The 11770-nt window shown below is 64.5% G+C and overlaps 1 protein-coding gene across 1 annotated transcript; it reads left to right on the top strand.

The window, feature by feature from the left end:
* Window positions 1–2049: 2049 nt before the first annotated feature.
* On the top strand, window positions 2050–9158 carry TAMALIN (trafficking regulator and scaffold protein tamalin). The gene is given in 11 exon segments (XM_085212416.1): window positions 2050–2295; window positions 4706–4755; window positions 5130–5184; window positions 6363–6465; window positions 6559–6652; window position 6710; window positions 7265–7330; window positions 7579–7645; window positions 8711–8865; window positions 8867–9098; window positions 9101–9158. Coding segments are annotated over 11 exon segments (1041 nt in total). The 5' UTR covers window positions 2050–2124; the 3' UTR covers window positions 9148–9158.
* Window positions 9159–11770: the final 2612 nt, after the last annotated feature.

Here is an 11770-nt window from a genome sequence, read left to right as displayed (position 1 = left end):
TTGGGGTCCCAGTTATAGGGTTAGGGCTATAAGATCCCAGTTACGGGGTCAGGGCTGCTCTATAAGGACCCTCCGCCCCCCCCCCGCGCACTGATCCCCCCCCACTCCCCCCTCAGCCCCAGCCAGGGGTGGGGGAGCAGCGCATCCCCACGGGGCCACGTAGCGATTCCCACACACTGCACTTCGCAGCACTGCCGGCTGGGGGGGCTCAGAAGGGGAGGATTTTGGGGTTGGGGGGGGGGCGGGGGGGGACGGACTGTCTGATGGCCACTGAGACACTTTACCTCTTCAGTATGCAACTGTACATACGGTGTGAGATAGGAAACCTTTGGGTTTTGTTGAACAGAAAACAAAAATCCCCGACCCGAGGCTGTCGGGGTTCTGCTGTACGCGATTAAAAGTTCGGTTTTATTACTGCGAGGCGCTGAGCTCCGACTGTCTGCTGCCCCGCGGGGGGGGGTTGGGGTGGGGGGGGGGGGGGGGAGGGGTCTCCCCGCGGTAATCACGGTGCTAATTATCCTTAATGAGAGCTACGGATGAGCGGATCGGGGGGGGGGGGGGGGGGAGATCTGCCGGGGGTCCTCCGGGCTCAGCCCGTGAGAGCAGCTGCCGTCTGTGCTGCCCTGTCTGCGCTGTGGGGCGGAATGCAGGGAATGGGGCAGTGGGGGGGGTTGGGGGAGGGGGGGGGAGGCAGTTTTGGGGTCAGGACGGGATGTTTATGGACCAAGGGCTGTGCCCTCCTGTGGGGCTCTGCTATGGGGCTCTGTGCTCTTCTATAGGGCTGTGCGCCCTGTTGTGGGGCTGTGTGCCCTTCTATAGGGCTCTGCTCCATGCTATGGGGTTCTGCTCCATGCTATGGGGTTCTGCTCCATGCTATGGGGCTGTGCGCCCTCCTATGCGGCTGTGTGCCCTTCTATAGGGCTCTGCTCCATGCTATGGGGCTGTGTGCCCTGCTGTGGGGCTGTGCACCCTGCTGTGGGGCTGTGTGCCCTTCTATAGGGCTCTGCTCCATGCTATGGGGCTGTGTGCCCTGCTATGGGGCTGTGCACCCTCCCATGGGGCTGTGTGCCCTGCTATGGGGCTGTGCGCCCTGCTATGGGGCTGTGTGCCCTTCTATAGGGCTGTGTGCCCTGCTATGGGGCTGTGCGCCCTTCTATGGGGCTGTGTGCCCTGCTATGGGGCTGTGCGCCCTTCTATGGGGCTGTGCGCCCTTCTATAGGGCTCTGCTCCATGCTATGGGGCTGTGTGCCCTGCTATGGGGCTGTGCACCCTCCCATGGGGCTGTGTGCCCTGCTATGGGGCTGTGCGCCCTGCTATGGGGCTGTGTGCCCTTCTATAGGGCTGTGTGCCCTGCTATGGGGCTGTGCGCCCTTCTATGGGGCTGTGTGCCCTGCTATGGGGCTGTGCGCCCTTCTATGGGGCTGTGCGCCCTTCTATGGGGCTGTGTGCCCTGCTATGGGGCTGTGTGCCCTTCTATAGGGCTCTGTGCCCTGCTATGGGGTTGTGTGCCCTTCTATAGGGCTGTGTGCCCTTCTATAGGGCTGTGTGCCCTTCTATAGGGCTGTGTGCCCTTCTATAGGGCTCTGCACCCCACTGCCTCACCCATCACTCCATCCTGCTCAGACCAATACAGAGAAGCACCGCAGCCCCCCAGCATCCCATACCCCCACCCCCAATGCCCTGTAACTCCCACCCCCCCACCCCCCCTGTTCCCTGCACATCCCCCTGAGCGTCTTACCTCCCCCCGGCATCCCGTAGGCCCCCTGTCATCACCCCACAACCCCCTCTATCCCATTCCCCTTCCCACAGTCCCCACCGACCCCGATCCCAAATCCTGACCAAACCCAGGGCGCTCGTAGGAGAGGGGGGCGTGGCTCTGCCCTAAGGGGGCGTGTCCAGTCGCGACTGGGGCGTGGCTATCTCTAGATGGCGTGGTTAGGGCAGGGGGCGTGTCTATCGCCCAAGGAGGCGTGGTTATGCACGAAGAGGGTGTGGTTACGGGAACGGGGGGCGTGTCTAATGCAAAGAGGGCGTGGTTTTGTACGAAGTGGGCGTGGTTACGGCAGGAGGGGGCGTGGTTTCCTCGGGCCCATATAGCGGCGCTCGGGGGGGCCCGGCCCGGCCATGACCCTCCGGCGGCGGCAGCGGCTGCGACCGAAGGAGGGCGATGGGGCGGCCGCGGAGCTCTGCGCTCCGGATCCCGATCCCGATCCCGGTCCCGTTTCGGATCCCGGTCCCGCCGACGTGTACCGGACTTTGGCGGCCGCCGGAGGGACCCTGCCCCGTGTGCGGAAGGTACGGAGAGATGGGGGGGATGGAGGGGTTGCGGGGGTCCGGGGGCAGCGAATGGGACCGGAGGGAGACGTGGCGCGGGGTCCTTCACTGCGTGGCCGTCCTGTCCCCGTGTGTCCCCCCCCCCTCATCCTGTCCCCGTGTGTCCCCCCCTCCCGTCCTGCCCGTGTGTCCCCATCCTGTCCCCATGTGTCCCCCCCACTCCAGCCCCTCCCCCTCCACCCCCTGCCCCACATATCCCCCTCCCCTCGTCCCACCCTACTGCCGTGTCTCAGGGTCGGCTCCACCCCACTGCCCCCCCCATAGGGACAGACCCCCCCCATATACACCCCCGTATCGCTGTGCCGGCTCTCCCCCACACGAGCACAGCACGCTCTGCCATCTGTCCCCACGCCCCGGGAAAGCCCCCACCGCGGCATCGCCGCCGCCGCCCCGTGTCCCGTCCACTCCCCCCCCCCCCCTCCCCCCCCGGCCCCTTCCTGAGCGTTGAGGGAAGCGGCGCCGACATCCGGAGCTGCCCCCCCCTCCCCCCCCCCCCGCGGGGTCACGCGATCGCTCTGCGCTCCGAAGCCGCCGCTGATGTCCCCGACGGGGCGACATTTGGTGGAGCTGGGGGGGGGGGGGGGGGGTCCGTGGGGTTGGGGTCGCGGGGTTGGGGTGGAGGTGGTGGCAATGGGATGTGACGTGTTGGAGGAGAGGTGGTGGCACTGGGACACACCGTGCTGGGGGCGCTGGGGGTGGTGGCGCTGGGACACTCTGTGATGGTGGCACTGGGACACACCAGTATGGAGGCACTGGGATGGAGACACTGGGGGTGGTGGCACTGGGACACAGCATGATGGTGACACTGGGATGGTGACACTGGGATGGTGACACTGGGATGGTGACGTTAGGACCCACCATGATGGTGACACGGGGATGGTGACACTGGGATGGTGACACTGGGATGGTGATGTTAGGGCACACCATGATGGTGGCACTGGGATGGTGGCACTGAGGCACACTGGGATGGTGACACTGGGATGGTGACATTGGGACCCACCATGATGGTGGCACTGGGATACACTGGGATGGTGACATTGGGATGGTGACGTTAGGGCACACCATGATGGTGGCATCGGGATGGTGGCAGTGGGGCTGGTGGCACTGGGACACACTGGGATGGTGACACTGAGACACACAGTGACGGTGGCACTGGGATGGTGGCACTGGGACACACTGGGATGGTGACACTGAGACACACAGTGACGGTGGCACTGGGATGCACAGTGTTGATGGCAGCGGGGCTGGTGGCACTGGGATACACTGGGATGGTGACATTGGGATGGTGGCAGTGGGGCTGGTGGCACTGGACACACTGGGATGGTGACATTGGGACACACTGGGATGGTGGCACTGGGGCTGTTGGCACTGGGATATGCTGGAATGGTGACAGTGAGCTGGTGACACCAGGAGGTGGCAATGGGACACACTGGGATGGTGACAATGGGTCGGTGACGGTGGGGGTGGTGGCATAAGGACACTGGGATGGTGGCACTGGGGGTGGTGGCACTGGGACACACTGGGATGGTGGCACTGGGACACACTGTGATGGTGGCACTGGGACACTCTGTGATGGTGACACCAGGACACTGGGTTGGTGGCACTGGGGGTGGTGGCACTGGGACACACTGGGATGGTGGCACTGGGACACTCTGTGATGGTGACACCAGGACATACTGGGGGTGGAGGCACTGGGACACACTGGGTTGGTGGCACTGGGGGTGGTGGCACTGGGACACACTGGGTTGGTGGCACTGGGTTGGTGGCACTGGGTTGGTGGCACTGGGTTGGTGGCACTGGGACACACTGGGTTGGTGGCACTGGGGGTGGTGGCACTGGGACACACTGGGTTGGTGGCACTGGGTTGGTGGCACTGGGACACACTGGGATGGTGACGCCATGATGGTGACACAGGGTGGGGGGGGGGTGGCACTGGGATGGTGCCACCATTTGGGGTCCATTTGGGGACACGACCGTCGCTCCGCCCCACAGCGCTGTCCCCACGGTGCCCCCCACCCCCGCCCTCCACAAAGGGTCCATTGTGGGGCACCACAACCCCCCCCCCACCCCACTGTGGGGCGCAGTGACGTCAGCTGGGGGGGGAGGTGGGGGGAGGTGGGGGCGGATAAAGGGCTTCTTATGGCCGTGGGGTGGAGGGGGGGCGGGGGGGTGGGCATCCTTTGAGTGCCGCTATGGCACAATGCGCTTCCATTTGGGGGGGGGTCCCTTTTGGGGGGTCCCCCATTGGGGTTGTTTTTATGGGGTCTCCCGTTGTCACCCACCCTATGAGGTGGGGAGGGGGGGGTTATGGCACTGTGCCCCCCCCCTCCCCCAATGGCTTTGTGTTTGTCGCCCCCCCCCCCCCCCTCAGGATATGGGGTTCACGTGGCCGTCCCCGAGCGACTCCCCAGAGGAGCACAGGTGGGGGGGCAATGGGGGGCGCTGGGGGGTGGCAGTGCTGTGGGGCTGAAGGGTTTGGGGTCATGGGGGAGGCAGGGGGGGGGCACAGCTCTATGGGGGGGTCTGAGGCACCCAGACCCCACGAGGACCCCCAGGTGGGGCAGTGATGGGGGGGGGGGGTGTCCCATCACTTTGGGGTCTATCATTTGGGTTGGGGGCCTCCATCCTTTGGGGGGGGGGGGGGGCACATAAGAGGGGGCCTCATCCCCAAATCCCAGGGGGTCCTTATAACCCGGGGGGGGTCCCTATGTCACTTTGGGGGTCCTACCCCCCATCTCCCACCCCCCCAGACCCCGGGTCCCCCCCTTACCCAGTGCCCCCCCTCCTCCCCCCAGGCGGGTGGTGACGCTGCAGAAGAGGGCAGAGGAGACCTTTGGCTTTGAGATCCAGGTGGGTGCTGGCAGTGAGTCACACGTGTGCCATGTGTGTGCCATGTATGTGCCGTGTGTGAGCCATGTGTGTGCTATGTATGTGCTATGTATGTGCCATGTGTGTCATGTATGTGCTGTGTGTGAGCCATGTGTGCTATGTATGTGCTATGTATGTGCCATGTGTGTTCCATATGTGCGTCATGTACGTGCCGTGTGCGAGCCATGTGTGTGCTATGTGTGTGCCATGTATGTGCCGCATGTGTGCCATGTGTGTGCCATGTGTGTGCCATGTGTGTGCCATGTGTGTGCCATGTATGTGCCATGTGTGTTCCATATGTGTCATGTATGTGCCATGTGTGAGCCATGTGCATCATGGATGTGCCGTGTGCGAGCCATGTGTGTGCTATGTATGTGCCATGTGTGTTCCATATGTGTGTCATGGATGTGCTGTGTGTGAGCCATGTGTGTGCCATGTGTGTGCCATGTATGTGCTGGGCCTGTGCCATGCACGTTCCGTATGTGTGTCATGTATGTTCCATGCATCTGCCATGTATGTGCCGTGACTTTGCCATGCGTGTGCTGTGCCTGTTCCATGTGTGTTGGGGTTGGGGGCTCACAGTGGGGTGGGGTTTTTTTGGGGGGGGAGGAGGTTTGGAGGGGGTCACATTGCTCTGGGGGGTGTTTGGGGGGGGTACAGTGCAGGTTGGGGGGTGGGGGGCACTTTGGGGCTGGGGGGCAGCACTGAGGTTTGGGGCTCACAGTGGGTTCTGGGGGGGGTCCCCGCGGGGGTCTCACTGGGGTTTATTGGGGGGGGGTAACGGTGTTTTTTTTTGGGGGGGGGTGATGCTGAGGTGTTGGGGTTCACAGTGGAGTTTGGGTCAGTTTGGGGGGGGCACGGTGGTGTTTGAGGGGCTCACAATGGGGTTGGGGGGGTGCTGACATTGGGGTCTGAGGGTTGCTGTGGGGTTGGGGGTCACTGTGATGATTTGGGGGGGCTGGGGAGGGGGGGTCACTGTTGGGGTTTGGGGAGGGGGGGGGGTCACAATGGGGCTTCGGTCACAGTGGGGTTTGTGGTGTTCCCAATGGGTTTGGGGGCACTCCGGAGTCACGGTGGGGTTTTGGGGTCACATTGGGGTTTGGAGATGTTGGGGGGGGGGGGGTCTGATTCCCCATATCCCCCCTCCCCCCCCCCCCCAGACCTATGGGCTGCACCACACAGAGCACCGCCGGGTGCAGATGTTCACCTTCGTGAGCCGCGTCCATGGGGGGAGCGCAGCCGAGGCTGCGGGGCTGCAGAGGGGTGAGTGTAAAAATGGGGGGGGGGGGAAGGGGGGGGGGGTCTCTGGGGGTCCCCAATCCCTGACGACAACCCCCCCCCCCCCCCATTCTATAGGGGATACCATCACGGGGGTGAATGGGCAGAACGTGGAGGGGACGAGGCACCGCGACATCGTGGACATCATCCGCAGTGCTGGAGATGTGCTGAGGTCGGGGGGGGGACCCATGGACCCCATAAATGGGGGGGGGGGCGTTGGGGAAATTAGGGTTTGGGGTTGGGGGGGGAACCTATGGACCCCATAAATGGGGGGGGGGGCGTTGGGGGAAATTAGGGTTTGGGGTCGGGGGTGGGGAAATATGGATCCCATAAATGGGGGTGGGAGGGGGTGGGCGTTGGGGGAAATTAGGGTTTGGGGTGGGGGGGAACCTATGGACCCCATAAATGGGGGGGGGGAATTAGGGTGGGGGGGGGGGGCGTTGGGGAAATTAGGGTTTGGGGTGGGGGGGGAACCTATGGACCCCATAAATGGGGGTGGGGAAATTAGGGTTGGGGGGGGGGGGTTGGGGGAAATAGGGTTTGGGGTTGGGGAACCTATGGACCCCATAATGGGTGTTGATTTAGGGTTTGGGGTGGGGGGCTGGGGGGGGTCAGGGTGACTGTAACCCCCCGATGGGCCCCCATAGATGGAGGGATCTTTGTCCAGCATGTCTGGAATGGAGGGGGGTCCTGGCGGGGGTCCTGGGGAGGGGCGTGAGGGAGGGATTTTGGGCAGCTCCACACGTTGACCTCTGACCCCACTCTGACCTCTGACCCCAAGTAGGTGGGAGACCTCTATGGGACCTCGGTGCGTAGGGCTGAGCTGGAGGCGCGGCTGCAGTACCTGAAGGTGAGGGGGGGCCAATGGGGGGGGGGGGGGGGGAACGGGGGGGGGCGCTGTGGGGGGGGGCTTGGGGGGAAGAAGGGGGGGGTTGGGGGGGCGAAATGGGGCAGAGGGGTCTGGGGGGGGTTGGGGAGGTCCAGAGGGGTCTGGAGGGGCACAGAGGGCTTGGGGGGGGGGGGGGGGGGCAGCCTTAAGCCTTCCCCCCCCCCACAACCCTCCCCCCCCCCCCCCCCCCCCCCCCCGTTTCCCCACAGCAAACCCTGTATGAGAAGTGGGGGGAGTTCCGCTCACTGATGGTGCAGGAGCAGCGCCTGGTGCGGGGTGAGCTGGGGGGGGTTCCGGGGGGGGGGGGGGCAGCCCCCGTTGTCGTCCTCCCCGCCCCCCCAATCAGCCCCTCCCATTTCCAGACGTGCTGGACAAAGACCCCTCCATCTGTGGGGGTCCATCGGGGGGGTACAGTCATCCTGACCCCCCCAGCCCCCCGACCCCCCAGCCCTAATTTCCCTGATGGCCACCCCCTCTCACTCTAATCCCCCCCCCCTCCATCTATGGAGTCCATGGGGCTGCCCCTCCCAAACCCCTCAACCCCAACTTCCACCCCCCACCCCCCCCACCCCTACGGCGTCCATTGGGAGGACACCCCCTGACCCCCCCCCCAGCAGACCCCCCCCAACCCCAATTGCCATCCCTCTCCCACCCCCCCTCTCCATCTATGGGGTCCATGGTGGGGGCACCCCCGACCCTTTCTCTCCCCCCCCCAGTTTCCAACCCCAAGGACTCCTCCATCTATGGGGGTCTGCGGGGGGGGATACAGCCCCCTGCCCCCCCCCTACCACCCCAACCCCCCAGCCCCAATTGCCATCCCTCTCCCACCTTAATTCCCACCTATGGAGCCCACGACGAGGACCCCCCCTGACCCCCTCTCCCCCCCCCATTTCCAGGCGTTGTGACCAAGGACCCCTCCATCTATGGGGGTCTGCAGGGGGGGGGATACAGCCCCCTGCCCCCCCCACCACCCCAACCCCCCAAACCCCTAATTTCCCTAATGCCCATCCCCTTCCCACCCTCATTTTCCATTTCCTCCATCTATGGGGTCCGTGGGGGTGACCCCCAACCCCCCCCAACCCCAACTGCCACCCCTCCAGCACCCCCCCTCCATCTATGGGGTCCATGACCCCGACCCCCACTCCCCCCCCCCCCATTTCCAGGTGTCGTGACCAAGGACCCTCCATCTATGGGGTCTGCGGGGGGGGATACAGCCCCCTGCCCCCCCCACCACCACCCCAACCCCCCCAGCCCCAATTGCCACCCCTCTCCCACCTTAATTCCCACCTATGGAGCCCACGTCGAGGACCCCCCCTGACCCCTCTCCCCCCCCATTTCCAGGCGTTGTGGCCAAGGACCCCTCCATCTACGCCACCCTCGAGTCCCTTGGGGGCTGGGGGGGTCCCTCCTCCCCCTACGCCAGCAGCGACGATTCCCTTTACCAGACGTGCGTTTTTTCCGACGCCGTCGCCGACAACGACGGGGACGGCGACGCCAAAATCGGGGCCACCCCCGCCCCCCCCCGCCTCGCCCCCGCCCCCGTTAACCCGCAGCCTCAGCCTGAAATGCAGCGGGGGGCCGGGAGTTGCGGGATCGACTTGGGGGGGTCGCTTTGGTGACCCCGGGTCGTTTTTCGGTGGGCCGGGGGGGGGAAAAAACAGGTCCGCAACGCGGCCCCCCCCACCCAGGAGGGGTCGGCACAGCAGTTTCCGTCGGCGGCTGTTGAAGTTCATCCGGGATTGAACAGAGCGTTGGAGGAGGAGGAGAGTCAGCTGTAATTCGGGGGGGGGGGGGGCGCGGGGACCCCCCGGCACCGAAGGATATTTATTTATTTATTGCAATGGGGTGCGACCCCCCCCAACCCCTCCATATGGGCCGATGGACAAAGCTCTGCCCCCCACCCCACAATTAAGGAGTGGGGCTCGTGGGGGGGGGGGGGTTATCCCAGTGCAAACCCCCCCCCCAAAAAAAAAATAAGCTTTGAGGGTGATGAACCCCCCCCAAAAAAAAGGTTTTGGGGTCCTGGTGCTGAGGGTTGGTGCAGGAAGGTTGGACCCCCCTGTGCTGGGGGGGGTGGGGGGGTCCTCCTCCATCCCATCCATCCCACGTCTGCCTCCCCCCCCCCACCCCCCAAAAAAAAAAAAGGGGTTTTTGTACCAATACAGACTTTTTGCACACAGCACGGCTGGCATTGCGGGGGGGGGGGGGGGAGTTTGGGGGGGGGCACTTGGGGACAAGGATGGGACATTGGGGGAAGGGGGGGGCAATGCCTCCATGTGAGCCCCCCCCCCCAGCACCAAAACGCCTTTTAGCATCGTGGCCATCGATGTCACCCTCGATCCTACGGGGAACCACCCCCCCCCGCCCCCCCCCCCAGCTCCAGGCCCCTTCCTGCTCTGTTTCCTAAAGGAAATCGCTCCCACCCCACACCCTTCCGCACATGGGGGGGCGGGGGGGCGATGCGTATTGGGCCCCCCCTCCTCCCGGGTCCCCCAAACCATCAGCAAAGAGCGCTGGTGGGAGGGAGGGGGGGGTCCAAATGCGCCCCCCCAAAAAGTGGGGACCCTCATCCTATAGGACACCCCATTGTGCCCCCAAAAAGTGTGGGGACCCCGTCCTAGGGGACACCCCAAAAAATGGGACCCCCATCCTAAGGGGCACCCCAATGTACCCCCAAATTGTGGGAACCCTCCTTCTAGGGGCACCCCAAAGTGTGGGGACCCCCATCCTATGGGAAACCCCATAATGCACCCAAAAATTGACGACCCCCATCCCAAGGGACACCCCAATGCGCCCCCAAAAATGGGAATTCCCATCCTATGGGACACCCCAGTGCGCCCCCAAATTGTGGGCACCCCAATCCCAGGGGGCGCCCCAAAGAACCCCCCAAAAATGGGGACCCCCATCCTATGGGACACCCCAATGCGCCCCAAAAATGGGGACCTCCGTCTCATGGGACGCCCCAATGCGCCCCCAAATTGTGGGAACCCTCCTTCTAGGGGCACCCCAAAGTGTGGGGACCCCCATCCTATGGAACACCCCATAATGCTCCCCCAAAAATGGGACCCCCATCCCCCCACAGCATCCCATTGTGCCCCAAAGGTGTGGGCACCCCAATCCCAGGGGACACCCCAAAGCGCCCCCAAAAAATGAGAACCCCGTCCTATGGGACACCCCAATGCACCCCAAAATTGTGGGGAACCCTCCTTCTCGGGGCACCCCAAAGAGTGGCGACCCCCATCCTACGGGACACCCCATAGTGCACCCAAAAACTGACGACCCCCATCCTATGGGAGCCCCCAATGCGCCCCCAAAGTGTGGGCACCCCAATCCCAGGGGAAACCCCAAAGCACCCCCCAAAAATGGGGCCCCCCATCCTCTGGGACACCCCGTTCTGCACCCAAAAAATGCCGCTTTCCTCCCATTACCCCCTGCCCCCCCCCCCAACCCCCCCGGGCGGTGCCATTGGATTTTAGGGCGCCCTTTGGGGACCCCCCCACCCCACACACGTACGTGCCACACGTGTCCGATCCCACACGTGGGCATCTGTGGTGTCACCTCTCCGTTGTGCCCCCCCGGCAGCTGCTGCCCCACATGGGGTCTTTTTTTAGCGTGGCCCCACATGCCCTCCCCCCCCCACAACCCCCTCCCCCATCTGCCCCCCCCAGGCGGTGGGTGTGGGGTGGGAACAGCGTGGGGTCCAACTGTGGGCTGTGTGTCGATCCCAACAAATATGGGGTGGGGGGACAGGGGGCAGATGGCGGGGGGGGGGCAATGGGTGCTGTGGGGTGGTGGATGGCATGGGGTGGGGGGTGATATGGGGTGGGGGGTGATATGGGGTAGGGGGTGCTATGGGGTGGGGGTGCTATGGGGTGGGGGGTGATATGGGGTAGGGGATGCTATGGGGTGGGGGGTGATATGGGGTGGGTGCTGTGGGATGGTGGGTGCTGTAGGGTGGTGGGTGCTGTAGGGTGGTGGGTGCTGTGGGGTGGTGGGTGCTATGGGATGGGGGATGGTGGGTGCTGTGGGGTGGTGGGTGTTATGGGGTGGTGGGTGCTATGGGATGGTGGGTGCTGTGGGGTGGTGGGTGCTATGGGGTGGTGGGTGCTATGGGGTGGCCAATGGCACGGGATGGGTCGGGGGGTGTTATGGGGTGGTGGGTGCTATGGGGTAGTGGGTGCTGTGGGATGAGGGGTGCTATGGGGTGGTGGATGGCATGGAGTGGTGGGTATTATGGGATGGTGGGTGTTATGGGGTGTTGGGTGCTGTGGGGTGGCAGATGATATGGGGTGGTGGGTGCTGTGGGGTGGTGGGTGCTATGGGGTGGCCAATGGCATGGGGCCACTAATGACATGGGGCGGCCAATGACATCACAGGGTGGCTGATGACGTCACGGGGGTG

The sequence above is a fragment of the Meleagris gallopavo genome, chromosome 31 (assembly GCF_905368555.1).
Source record: "Meleagris gallopavo chromosome 31, MGAL_WU_HG_1.1, whole genome shotgun sequence".
Lineage (NCBI taxonomy): Eukaryota > Metazoa > Chordata > Aves > Galliformes > Phasianidae > Meleagris > Meleagris gallopavo.
This window is presented reverse-complemented; position numbering and strand designations above follow the sequence as displayed.